At 44.2% G+C, this 14,047-nt stretch overlaps 1 protein-coding gene across 3 annotated transcripts in view; it reads right to left on the bottom strand.

Moving 5' to 3' along the window:
- srcap (Snf2-related CREBBP activator protein) overlaps positions 1–14,047 on the bottom strand; it is a 37,375-nt gene that overhangs the window by 17,600 nt on the left and 5,728 nt on the right. For all 3 annotated transcript variants that reach the window (XM_080455440.1, XM_080455442.1, XM_080455441.1), the window contains exons 4-20: positions 13,639–13,905; positions 12,584–12,769; positions 12,350–12,490; positions 9,443–9,635; positions 8,410–8,582; positions 8,149–8,236; positions 7,907–7,996; positions 7,188–7,355; positions 6,782–7,008; positions 5,777–5,954; positions 5,246–5,382; positions 4,568–4,737; positions 2,097–2,426; positions 1,537–1,723; positions 1,096–1,265; positions 770–906; positions 119–343 (exon numbers count right to left, since the gene is read on the bottom strand). In XM_080455440.1, the coding sequence (XP_080311566.1) occupies positions 119–343; positions 770–906; positions 1,096–1,265; positions 1,537–1,723; positions 2,097–2,426; positions 4,568–4,737; positions 5,246–5,382; positions 5,777–5,954; positions 6,782–7,008; positions 7,188–7,355; positions 7,907–7,996; positions 8,149–8,236; positions 8,410–8,582; positions 9,443–9,635; positions 12,350–12,490; positions 12,584–12,769; positions 13,639–13,905 (3,067 nt within the window). The remainder of the gene's footprint in view (positions 1–118; positions 344–769; positions 907–1,095; positions 1,266–1,536; positions 1,724–2,096; positions 2,427–4,567; positions 4,738–5,245; positions 5,383–5,776; positions 5,955–6,781; positions 7,009–7,187; positions 7,356–7,906; positions 7,997–8,148; positions 8,237–8,409; positions 8,583–9,442; positions 9,636–12,349; positions 12,491–12,583; positions 12,770–13,638; positions 13,906–14,047) is intronic.

Here is a 14,047-nt window from a genome sequence, read left to right as displayed (position 1 = left end):
TTATTGCAATGGGACACTGCAGAGATATATTCAGACAGTGGATTAAACCGAAGACATAATAAAAAACGTTTTATGTGGGATAAACAGATAAATGGCAACATCCATTGTTGATACTCACAGGGCAGCCTGGCCTGCATGTCCGGACTGAGGAGCACTCTCTGGGGCATGATGTTGCTGGGCGGTGGGGTAGAGTGAACCTGCACACTGGTACCGCGTGGAACGGCGGGTTGGCGGACGGTCAGCACAGGCTGATAGCGGTCAGGCGCGCGGGACCTGATCGCTATCTGTGCTACGGGAGGCACGGGCGGACGAGGGAGTGGCGTGGGCGCCACAGAACACACCACTGAGAGAGAGCGAGGGAGAGAGAGGCAGAGGGGGAAAAGAAATATAAAAATGTTGGAGGGGGGGGGGGGGGGGGCAAGACAGAAAGAGAGGAAGAATGAGTGACAGCCAAGAAGAGTGGATGGGGGATAAAGCTCACGGAGATTAAAAAAAACTTTATGTCTAAAGATTTCTAGGAGATATGCCAATTGTGACATCATGTCTAATGTCGTTATCTTATAATTTAGTCCTCAGGTTTTGCGCTCAGGGACACTTCAACATATAGACTGGGTGGTAGTGGTTGGCAGTGACAGGGACTGTACACATGGGGGGAATTGGAAACGACTAAATTGGAAGAAAAGTGGAAAGAAAGAACGAAAAAGTATTTATTTTGGACACAATTTCCACTGAGATATTACAGCAGTCAGTGCTTGAGTGTTTGACCAACCTTGTTGAACGACGGGTGCAGGTGCAGGGGTGACCTCGGTAATGAGAGGGGCCTGTGCAGCAGGGGGAACAGGGCAGGTCGGTTTGTTCATAAGCAGGACAGTTCGGCCGTCAGCCTTTGGAGGTGGTTGGAACATCCTAAAAAGAAAAAAAGTAGAACAAATTTAACGTAGAAAAATTTTACAATTAAAAGGCCAAATGGGTTAAGTGTCGTATTGACCTGTAAGCCACTTGAACACAGATTGGTGTGCTTAGCAAAAGCCCTTTATGGATAAATAACGAGTCAAGAAGAATGAAAGCAAATGACGAGAGGCTCAAAGTGCATACCTGTTAACTTTCATGCGGACTGGTTTGGGCCTCGGAAGGGGTTCAGGGGACTCCGCAATCTCCTGGATGAGCTGGCGACCAACCTTGTAGCGGGGCAGAAAGACGTCTGCCTGGTAGCGAGACACACAGCCCTCCAAAGACACCAAGTCAAACATGGACTGGTCACAGCGCTAAGGATACACAGATGAACAAACAATGTCAGACTGTCTATAAGGTCAAACTCAAAATGAGCTAATTCCATTGTATAATAATTTACAAACCTTTTGAAACAAACCTTGTAGTGTACACATTTCACATTCCTTAAACATTAACACTGGCATCCATATTTTGGGAAACTTTCAAAACAAGCTCACAACACGTTGCTTGCAATGCGTTTGCAGTATATTGTGAGCTTATAGATTTGCTATTTTTTCCTATTATGACATGCCCAGAATTGCTGACCTTGAAGGGGTGGACCTCCAGAGCGTCTTGCACCAGGGAGGCTGTGCGGAACACGATGGGCCGGGTGATGAAGGGAGAGTGGATGGGACGGGGGTCAAATAGGTTGGGGTGGTTGCACACCTTGCGGAGCTGCATCAGGATGTTGATCACGGACATGAAGTGGCCACCGGCCAATGTTTCCCGTGTGCTGTAGATGAAAAAAAAGGTGAGGGGAAGGAGAGCGAGAGAGATAATGATTAACCTATACACGGGATCTAATGTCAACCATCTCTTGTGGGCCAACATCCATGCAGCACTACCTGGACTGGATGTTGAAGTGAAGGGGTTTGGGTGACAGATCTTTATATTATTTCTCTACAGTTAATTCTAACAAAAAATATATTATTGTTCATTTTCAATAATATATATATTATTTTGTTATAGAAATAACATAGATAAAGATCTGTCACCCAAACAAAATACTTATATCTTTTATTTTTAAAGTTAAAACCAGAGCAGCCCATGCATGACATATGTACACGTTCAAATTCCCTCTGAGAGTGATTAGTTGAGCAACTCACGTGGCCTGTGCCATGAAGTCATCGTAGAGGAACCTCTGTCTCTTGGACAGGCGACAGCGCACCACATGCTCGTATTTCTTGGGCATCTGCTTCTCCACGTCGATTTTGATCCTGCGGAGCAGGAATGGTCGCAGCACCTTGTGCAGCCTCTTGACCAGGCCCTCGTTGTACTCCTGGCTGCCCTCGATCATGCCCGTCAGCGGGTTGGAGAACCACTCCTTGAACTCGCGGTGTGACTGGAAGACGTGGGGCATCAGGAAGTGCATCAGCGACCAGAGCTCCATCAGGCTGTTCTGGAGAGGCGTTCCTGTCAGCAGCAGCCGTCGGTGGCTGCGAGGAGAGGAGGGAATAATGTTCAGGCTATGTACATATGCATACGTATGCGTAGGAAGCAGTCGTTTTTAGACAGTACACAGATGTTTCTGTCCATAACCTATATTATTCATCCCCTTTTAAAAGTTTTTATATTAAGTTTACCTTATGTTTAACTTGTTACTTAAGAAAGTTTAAGATTATCTATTTCCACATATTATTGATCGTAGTGTATGTATGTTATGTTACCAATATGTTTCTCTGTTACAAGCTTCTCGAAACTAATTGCTCCTAGTAGTAGTGAAATTAATAGTTGTTTGAAGTTGAATATTTGTACAAAACATGGCTACAACATAAAAGCCAATCCAAACCAGGAGCACTTAGTCATAGATTGCATTTAACGCTTCCATTTAATGTTCAACCCATACCGACTCCACTAGATAAGCAGCAATACGTGACTCCCTCGATCCTTCTTTTCTTTTTTATACATGCAAGTATTTTTTTCTTTTTCTTTTATATTTCTTCATTCGTGTGTCACACAGTCTCTGCCACACCTTCGATCTATGGAGATCGCTGATGTCATCAGTATATGCCCATATATAGGCATTCCCCTTTTATGCCCATATATTGAGCCGACTGATTTGTTTGCACCTGATGCCATGACAACACACTCCATATTTGGGTGTAGCTGCATTATGGCCGAGTCATAGTGACATGAGCGTGACGACGAGGTCCGTCCGCCCTTATGCCAATTTTAATATGGATAAGACTAGAGGTTCGGGACACGCTTTTTTTCTTTTTTTACTTCACACCCGAAATAGGAATGCCAGGTTGAAAGTAATTAGAGATCCCATTAAAACGGTTAGCAGATTCAACATATTCTGGGTTAGAAGGAAAGGAGAAAAGATTGAGGAAGTTAGTACAACCAAAAACACAGCTGAAGCAATAACATTAATTATGGGTGTTTCAGTTGGGTCTGTTTGCCAGCATGGTTAGCTCCTGTAAAGTTCACTTCATGCTGGCACACAGAAACATCTAAATGAACCCACATTCCCACAATTAACATTACCACCTTCATCCTGTGTTTACCTGTCAAAATGGCTGCTGTGAAAAGGGTCCACAGACAGAACTGATAGAAATGAGAGAGGGGAATAAAGAAAATCAAGAAAAGCATTTAATTGGATGCAAAATTAGAATATTCCCCCATGTGCAGGATGAGTCATCAGCATTTTTTTTATCCTCTTCCAGGAAATGGAAAAGCGAATTTGATTTTATGGGGCCTGCCAGTTTTGTACAATATACAGTCTATCTTTTATGCACAGAACACTGATTGCCAGTGCCATTGTTATTTTCTAGATGGCATTAGAAGGATAAATGTATTAAATGTTTCTAAACAGAAGCACTACTTCTGCTCCTTGTGCAGTCAAACTCTCACTTGTTGGCTCTCTTTACTGCACAAAAGCTTCCTCTCTCTCAGCTAGTTCATCTGTCCCTGAAACTTTGACTTAAAATTACCATTATGATGATATCTATGCTTCGCTGCTACCTCTGGTTCTCTTCCTGGGAATGATATTCAGGCATCCGATAGAGTTGCCAACGGAGTTGGTAAAGCACACGCTATTGCGCTGTTGAACAGTCTGAGCCTCGCCAACAGTGCCTAAACTTGTATCTTAACTGAACCAGTTACAAGCTAAGCAAATAAAATGGCAAGATCTACCTAAAAGAAAAGCCAGTTAAATATGAAGTAGCTATTGTGCATAACAAGACCTTGCTTCAAAGGGGAAATAATATGTTCTGTATTCACTGGAAGATATTTCCTATGATTTTCAACAGGCTGCTTAATCTCCAGTACCTATGACAGAGATGGGGTGGTCCTTGCCGTGTGGATTTTCAACAATTAGCTCACACAATAGACAGCACAGACTCAAAATGAAACTTCCTCTATTACCGCCTATAGTAGTTTGAATAGTGAATAGTTTGAATACAGGATGGAAATCGGAGGCGGTATGGATTGGACGGATGGTTGCAATGCTGATGCGCCAGTTCGGGTGTGAATTCGTTGTAAGCATGGAGTTTAACTTGTTGCCTTTGGGAAACGGACTCATTCTTTTGCCCTTGATGCATGTTTACCGAAGAGCTAATCTTCATGCTCTACAGACCTGTTGAAGTTGAGCAGGCTCTGCCAGCGCTGGGACTTAAAATTCTTGATGTTTTGGGCCTCATCTAGGATCAGGTACCGCCATGATTTCCGTCGGAATGCCTGGTGGTCCTGGAGCACCAGCTTGTAGGAGGTGATGCACACATGGAACGCATTGGGCTTGGTCCAACCCTAAATGGGAAGAATTAGATCTGCTTCAGTACTTGTGAATAATATATAGAATTTTGGAGTATGGTACTACTATTCACCACACTGTAATGATACCTCAAGAAACAAGCCCTGCTATGAATCTTTTTCAGGTTCCACTGTGTGTGTGTGTGTGTGTGTGTGTGTGTGGGGGGTGGTTACGGACTGTTTGCAAACCAGGCTTGTTGTGTGTAGAAATGGAATCACTGTTCCCATGTGACAAGGGAAGAGAAATAAACCACATTAACACTGGCTTCCCTATTTTGGGCATTTCATTATAGCTGAAGATTTTATGACAATTTCAGACGCGTTTTGAGCTTGTAGATCTACTAGCTTCTAATAACCAAAATACAAAATAGGGCGTATGTGTTTATGACATTAGCTCATATCAGAGATGCACTCAGTCATCCATCTTTAGAATATAAATATACCATCTATGGAAAACCTTATATTTCCACTGGTGTAAAACAACCCATTCCAAATCAACACAAACCTGTCTCTTCAACTTCCTCTCCTTCTGGCTGCCATAGTAGGTGAGAATCTTAAAGCCGGGACACCAACGCTTCAACTCCATTTCCCAATTCAACATTACGCTTGTGGGGACGATGATGAGGTGGGGGCCCCAGTTACCTGAATACAACACAAGATAAGAAAGCAAAAGGGAGGGGGAAATGGTCATTTTCACCTACTTTGTATTAAATTAAATACCTACTTGCCTCAGACAGGTTTATGAACAACCAGACCTTGAAAAAGCATAACAGGCTCAGAAAACGCTCTTAATTATGAAGTTTCATGGAACTGCAATTTGTTGTGATAACTCATGACTCATTGCGGACATACATAGACATGTAAATGCTGGTGACAGTACTAGTAGATAATTATAATATTAATATAAATTGATCTTCAATAAAAAGAGGGATAACTACTATTGACCAATATACAAAATGTACAGTTTACATGTTATCTTTACTTGTTAGTATATCAGTAAAATGCACTGAAAGCATGTGACTAGTTCATTTCATACCTTTCTCGCAGGCAAGGTGAGCCAGCAGAGCGATGGTCTGGATGGTCTTACCCAGTCCCATCTCGTCGGCCAGTATGCCGTTGAGTTTCTTCTCATACATGGTGACTAGCCAGTCCATACCAATATGCTGGTAATCTCTCAATGTACCATGAAGCAGAAAGGGGATGGGGGTCTTCACCTGTGATCACATGAATCACATTACATTTCCTTATTGAATAGAGTAGGAGAACCTAATGACACATTTGTACTATACTTGAACCATGTTACTCACCGAAAATCTGTTATCAGAGAGCGACATGGTTTATTTATTCATTACATTTTCTACCCAATATCGTCATTGTCAATCCCCCCTGTTTGTGTCCCTGTTGCTGCCAACACCTACTTGTTGGTCTTGGGAAGGGTGTAGACAACCATGCGTCTCCCCCGATACACATGGTGTAGCCAGCCGCTTCTTTTCATTAGACAGTGAGGAGTTTCACCAGGAGGGCATAACATGTGCGGAAGAACACACTATCCCTCCCAGTTGCACTACCTGCCAGTCAACAGACTGGACAATTGTGTTCAGTGGAGCGCCCGGCCAGGCCAGAGGCACCATGAGGAATCAAACCCCAGTTCTTAACTTTACCCCCGTGGAGAGCGATGTGGCTATACGTCAAAGTATGAACTGGGCTTAAACCTTCACATGACAGAGAGCACTGAGCAGACACTCAAACATACGATTTCAGCAACAGGAGACCCCAGTTGTTAGATGTGATTTAGGGCAGAACTGCAGGAAATGAGATTTAGGGCAGAACTGCAGGAAATGAGAAATGAAACAAAAAACTAAATTAGGACCTGCTTGCCTTAACAAACAGCCCTGACTCAAAATGGGCCACGGGCCATCTCCTGCTGGTTCTTGCTCATAACAATGAACCGCAATTTCACCATTAATTGACGCATTGCTGCCAAGTCATGTACAACAAAAGCCTCCCTGTTCAGCTCATCCGTTACAGTGCTGAGACCAACCTTGGTGGTGGCCAGAGTGTAGCCTTTAGGCTGCAGACTCTCAGCAGTGGCAGCGATGTGGCTTATCTCCTTCTTGGGCCGTGGGCCGGATGAGGGAGGGCTGTTGTCTCCCTCCTTCAGCAGGACCTCCATGCCCTCATCTCCACAGTCATCCTCCTCCTCCTCGCCCACGCTGTCCTCTTCATCCTTCTCGCTGTCGTCATCTTCCTCGCTGTCTTCCGGTGAATCTGAGAATTCAAGGGGGCGGTGGGTGAAAATGTGGACTCAATGTAGCGGCTTAACCACATGAGTCCTAGCGTCTCTATTCATAATAGGCAAACATTTGGTGAAAATAGCAAATCTACAAGCTCACAAGGCATCAGACAAGTCTTCAAACCAGATAAACCAATTACTTTTGTTTAATTACCTGAGGAGGAGGTGTTGTTTTCCACATCACTCTCGTCTTCCTCTGTTTCCACCTCTTCGTCTCCAGACACCTCAGACTCTGAACTGGCTTTGGAGGCGGAGGCCTCCTCGAAGTCGGAGGCATATGCTCCTTTGTATTTCTCCAGCAGCTCCTCCATGCTCATGTCACCTGAGAGAAAGTAACATGGCAGGGCTTTAGTGTGTCCTTGTCAAAACATGTGCGGAAGAACACACCATCCCTCCCAGTTCCACTACACAGGGGGAAAATAAATGCATACTGCTGCTCAGTGTTTCAGCGAGGACAGCCCCCCCCCATAGTCAATATCAATGACTGCACATGGATAATATTACTGAAAAAGTAAGACCCCTGAATACAAAAATAAATATATTACCGGGGTCTACTTTGACCTTCAAACATGACTTTCACAAACAAAAAAGGGAGATATATTATTGCAAGAAATTTATATTTTATATAGAAGCAGACGTTTCGGTTATTGCATGGGTGAAATAGGACCCCCCCCCCCCCCCCCAACACACACCCTCCGTCTCCCTCTATCCGTCTCTCGCTGATCAAGCTCTGGTCTGACTTCACACACACACAACCTCCCTCCCCATCTCTCTATCGCTGATTGAGTTCTGCCCTGACGTCACACATACACAACATACTGTATACAACACAGCAATCTGCAAGTTGACACTCTATGATGGCTAATATACTACCTTCTCTGTTCAAATCATTGAGCTCTTCTGCGTGGTCTACATTCCCCTCCACCTTCTCCTGGGCATCAATTGTGTCTTCCTCATCCTCGGCTGAAAACAAAAAGGAGAAAAGCGAATTAAGCAGTTAGTTCTGGATATTTCACAAACACCCCCTAGTACTCACAGTGACATGATTACAATTTACAGAATGTCTGCTTCAAGAAAACTTAGACCATCTCAACATTTGTTGAGATCACACTTACCATCCTCTTCATTGGCAGTGAACTCCCCATCTTCCTCCTCCACTGTGGATGAACTTCCTTCAGAACATTCTCCCTCTGAGCCAGAGTCCTGAGGAACAACCAGCGTGAGGCATTCATCTAAGGTTTTAGATATATTTATCATTGTACGGCCTTGCATTAAAAGCCACATGAGCAAGTGCGAGATAATAAATACTGTTTGGAGGATTGAAGTGTATATACAGTATTTTATATATATATACACAAAGCTGTTATTGTCGGTACCTGGGGGCGTTTGAGGGTGCTGAGCAGCTGGTCCAGGGACAACATGCTCTCCTCCTTCAGCAGCTCAATCTCCCTCCTGTGGCTCTCGCCGTCATTGCCCTGCTGCTGCTCCTCCTTATCGATGGTCTCCTCATCATCATCCTCCTCCTCACATGGAGGCTCAAAGTCTCGGTCTGTGTAAACGGAGCGAGGAGCGTTGAAAAATGAGGAGACGGGAGGACTTCAAGTTAGTTGAGTTTCGGCCGTACATTTTGCTGAAAGCCAATAAAAAGCCCTTTCCCCGTTGGCCTTGGTAAGGCATTTAGCTGACATAGTGCATTTTCTGTGAAATAATTCTAAGACTGGGGTTGGACTTCAGTGACACTGTTCCATCATAAACGACTAAGCATAATGGCATTGCACTCCAATACTAGCAGGGATCTTGCCAGATAATAAATCGAGGCCAGGCCTGCACTGTTGGACACAGGGCGTGCACAGCTGCCAAGTTCTTCCTTCATCTCTGGCTGACCTAGCCGCTGTGTCAAGGGAACCGTTTATACCTCCATGCCAATTCTGAACTGATGCCAGTTGGTAGTGTCAGGGCTAGCGGGCTAAACCCACAGGTTAGGCCAGTCTCTGACCGGTGGCTAAAGAGTGTCGAGTTTGACTGAATAGCCATTAAAATAGAGCCAAGATGCTGTAGGGCTGAGTCATCATTTGAAAAGGTTTCAATGTTGGTGCTGATACGAAACAATTTTGGTATCTGCTCTTTTGTTGTAGAGGGACATTTAAAAAAAATACATACTACCCGCCATGTGAAATGCAGTGTTTTAGAGAGTCCCATTAATCAATTTTGTTTCCTTCCCTAGGAGTTATAAAAACTAAAGTAATTTCAGTAAAACATTCACCTCTATGAAAGTTTAAGTGAACGCATGGCCAGTAATGTGACATGTCCCAGATTGAGGACAGCCATCTTGATAAAAAACCAACAAAGAGACAGGGAAGTCTCTTTTTTAATCTTTAGACAGGATTTATAGACAGCCAAAAGACTCACCATCCTCATCAACAGCAGATGGGACAGATTTTTGGGGTGGCAAAGCCTCGGTTTCCGTGCCTGTTGTGGGTGCGAGGGACTGGCTGAGGAGGTCAGAGTATTTCTCTGACTGGCCTACGATGAAGTCCAGATGGAGATCCATAGCCTTCTTCCTTTTCTCCTCCAGCCTGGACTGTTGCTTGTACTGCACCACCTGTGTGGAGGACGGAAGAAAGGTCAGCATTAACCCTAGCCTCACCAACGACATCACATTAACGGCTGTGCTCCACGGATGTTGTGTTGCGTCAGCGTACGTTCCCTTTGTAATCAATAAAAAGTGCTCCACTGCCGACGTTGCTTTGGATGGCTGTGTTCAACGTCAACAACATTCCGGTAAAACATTTTTAACACAAATGAAGCTGTAGCTACGTGGGATTCTTCTGATTCTCACCGAAAAGCGCTTTGAAAGTTCCTAGTGGAGCAGGTCCAATGTCAAATTGACAACGTTGATGACTGTTACGCAGCGCAACACAATCCTCTTGGTGGAGCTTCGTCGTAAAGGAAACTGACAATCTCCAAGCGCTTCGCATTTCTTTTGTACTTTTTCATGTGCAAGCACATGAACAGCCAGTTGAAAGGAATTACTTAATAGTATAGCATTTTTTAAGGTGTAGCCCAATTCATTGTCCCCTCATTGATATAACCGTGCATATTTCTATTTATTTTTGCGCACATTTTTATACAGTGTCACCCCGTGTGAACTTCTGGCCCCTACTGGTTGGTCATGGGGATGGTATTGAAACCACGTGTCTCCGATATACATGGAATCGTCTGCTGCCTTTTTTCACCTGCCAATGAGGAGCTTCTTCGGGACACGCAGAGGAACACCCTATTCCTCACCCCTGCTGACAGATGCCCTTGACCAACCTGAAGGAATCGCTAATGAAGCGACAAAGAACGCCCTCCCTGTCGGGATTCCCTCTGGGTTGTAGACGCACACATTAGCTACTCCCACTTAAATATAACACAGGCATGGCCTAAGGGAGATGCAAGGATCAAATGCAATATTTTCTATTTCCTTACACAGAACATGACAGACAAACATTGATGCACCCATGCAAAACACAAACAAAACATTTTTCTACCATAGTAGGCCTAATGTAGACAACAAGCTACAACCTACTTTTCATCTAAACCAGTGTTTCCCAACCGCGGCAGGCGGACCATTATTGTGCCGCGACGTAATGCTAGGTGTACCGTGAGGCCGTGTGAACCCAACACCCCGGGAACAAGTGCTATCGTCCGTCAATAGATACGGGCATACGGCCATCGTCCGTCTCACGGACACACAGCCACGCCCGAGTCCATTCAGTGAAGCTAGTCAGCGACCATCACCCATAGAAATGCAAATATGTACCTGGCTGTACTGTATAAAAAGGGCACAGGGAGTATGCTTTGGCAGTGCACTCAGTCAGTACTACAACGAATGAAATTTGTTAAAATATTCAGCGCCAGTCTACCGTACCAGGAAAAAGAGGGGCTGTCAAATGCCCATATTATAATCTGCCATGAACGCATGTCAACATTCAAACACATATACTAACTTTAAATCAACATAAGTGTTAGTTTTCTTATAAAGTGCTTCCAAATCGCTCCAGTGTGTTTGTGTCAACATACAACCGTGTTGTTTGTGGTGTTTAATTACTCCACGGAGAGAATCTCTCGCAAGCTGTGGTGCCGTCAATATGATATTACCGGAAAACCCCAATACACGCACGCCCCCATTTTTTTCCGGACCTTATTTATCATTAGTATATTGGGTTTAGTACCAAAGAAGTTTTACTCTGGGAAGGTGAACTCAAGACTCCATTCATTGCACTGACCCAAGTTTATATATTTGTAGGCCAAAGACATTTTTGTAATGTGTGTGTGTGTGTGTGTGTGTGTGTGTGTGTGTGTGTGTGTGTGTGTGTGTGTGTGTGTGTGTGTGTGTGTGTGTGTGTGTGTGTGTGTGTGTGTGTGTGTGTGTATATATATATATATATATATATATATATAGAGAGAGAGAGATAGATATATATATTTTTAAATACACACACACTATATCTAGGTGTGCCCTGGGATCTTTTGGCTATGCCAGGTGTGCCTTGGCACCAAAAAGGTTGGGAAACTGATCTAAACGAGCTGTCCTCCGAGCTGGAATAATAACATTGGTATCTCAACAGACACATGCACCCTGCACAGAGAAGCGCAGATGTAGCTTGTTGTCTATAATTACTAAAGAGACTGTGTTTTGTTTCGCTTATGAGCCACTGATCATGGAATCGGTGAATAATTCCAACTCAAACGCTAATAAAAAGCAGAATGAATAAACTGATTTTCAATCTCTCTCCAAACACCTTGTGAGGAGGGGAGGCTCTTCTCTTCTCAATAATACAATAGTCAGCAACACGTCCACTCGTTAAATGTAAATTCACCGGACAATAACCGCATCCATTCACACAGAGCAGTTTGAGACAAATCGGACATTACCCGGACTTAAGTCAAGGGTCCTGCCAGCATAAAGTCTGTTGCATGTCCGATCCTACTGAGCCGGAATGTTGAGATCTAACTTCTTACATACGAGAACGCAACATTAAAGTCTGGAAAACTTCAATAATACAGTGCATGTGTGAACGTGACTATAGTGAGTTGTGTTTGTTGGAATGTGTATATATTTCTTGTTTTACAGCAAATACATTATCTAAAACCATTTGATACATTTAAAAAATAATTAACTCATATGATAGGTCTATGAGGTACATATACTAACTACACCATCTATGTTTGGGGTCCACTATTTTGTTTCCCCGTGCAAATGCCTTAAACATCTTTATAAATGCATACGATTCGTTTTGAGATTTAGTGAGGTCAGCAAGTTGTTTGTACCTTCTCAACGCTGCTCCAGAAAGCACGCACTTCCTTTGCGATGGAAGAAGCAACTCTCCTGATTTTAGCATGTTCCTCCTTCTTAGCTTTTTCCTCCCTCTGTCTCAGATCTTCGTGGTGTCTCATCACCATCCGCACCACCTGTAAACACATAACAGTTATTTGCTGTGTGCACTATTTGCTTACAAGGCGAACGTCCTAAACAAAATCTCGGTCGCAAGTGCTTTGTTGTACCTTTCTGGCCACCCCTCTTTTCCAGCGCCTCTCCTGGGCAAAGTCGGCAGACAGCCATTGCATCTCCTCACAGAGGTAGTCCCAGTGAACTTTCGGTCGAACTGGCTCTGTCAGCCGGGTCAGGCGCTTCATGGACCAGAAGCCTTCCCTCTTCAACGACTGGATACGGTGTTCAGTGTCTGCTTCCTGTCACAGAAAATGGGAGAAAATGTAGATGTGTCTCACTCTTTCATATTCTGTGGAAAGCCAATCTGGTGCAAGCCGTCTGTCCAGCGTATGTGATCTACAATATGCCAATTTGACCCTCCTTCGGCTGAAGGCAGCTATTGCCTCACATTTGATAATCTGTAGATATAAAAAATATATTTGGCAAATCTCTTAGTTACACCAACATTGTTGTGGTGAAATATTGTCATTGTTGAAGTTTGTAAAGATCAATACATCTGTCTATTCCACGCAGCTCCTACAGTGACGCAAACTCAAACAGAGAGAGAGAAAACAAACATAACAACATACCACACACACACCTATGATGCACATGCATTCACATGCACCAGATGGACACAGTGAGACTGCGCACCTATGAGGCGCATGTGCACGCGCACAATGAGACCTGCTGTTCAGTTAAAACCCACCTCTGATTAATAACAACTTACTAAAGGTGACAACATAACCCTGTGCGCCTATGTGTGCACCTGCACACTGATCCTACACTGACACAGACACACACACACACACACACACTGATGCACGCTAAGACAGAGAAAGAGATGGAGAGATGAAGAGAAAGGGAAAACACAAACATACTAAACGTGACAACATACCCTGTGCACTTATGCGCACGCACAGGAAGACACAGACGGGGAGAGGGAGAAAGACGCAGTTTAACATTACTGCGTCAGAAGGTGTAAGTATTACTGTTAGGGCATGCCTCCTCCTGGCGCAGATTTGTGTACTTTCTATTTTGAATTTTACACTTTAAGCACCATCTGTGTCCCTGTCATTTTCTGAAGAAGAAAGTTGAGTCAGTGCCCTTTGTCTTAAAAGCCACTCACGTGTTTAGCCAGCTCTGCCATATCGGTGTGTCTCTCCCCGCGGGGTCGTTGGGGAGTCGACTGGTCTATCGGGGAGGGTGATGACAAATTGCTACCCGTTCCCATGGAGTAGGGAGAGAGGAACTTGCCATGTGGACCTCGGAGAGGGGATGTTTTCAGCGAGGCGGACCAGTCACTGGTGGATGATGGGTAGGGGGAAGGAGACGAAGTGGACGGCGAGACAGGAGATGAACTCACCGTGACCCTGTCTGCTATCCACTGTCGTACCTGAAGGCAAAGGGAAAAGAACCAAGAGGAAATTTTACATGTACTGTATACATGTTCAATGTATATTATTATGATATACCATAATGTGACTGTGATGAGATTTTTTTTAAATGGTGGGTGGGCAGACATGCATGGTTAGAGG

The sequence above is a fragment of the Gymnoscopelus braueri genome (assembly GCF_963280865.1).
Source record: "Gymnoscopelus braueri genome assembly, chromosome: 17".
Lineage (NCBI taxonomy): Eukaryota > Metazoa > Chordata > Actinopteri > Myctophiformes > Myctophidae > Gymnoscopelus > Gymnoscopelus braueri.
Note: the sequence above shows the minus strand (reverse complement) of the source record. Positions and strands in the feature narration are given on the sequence as shown.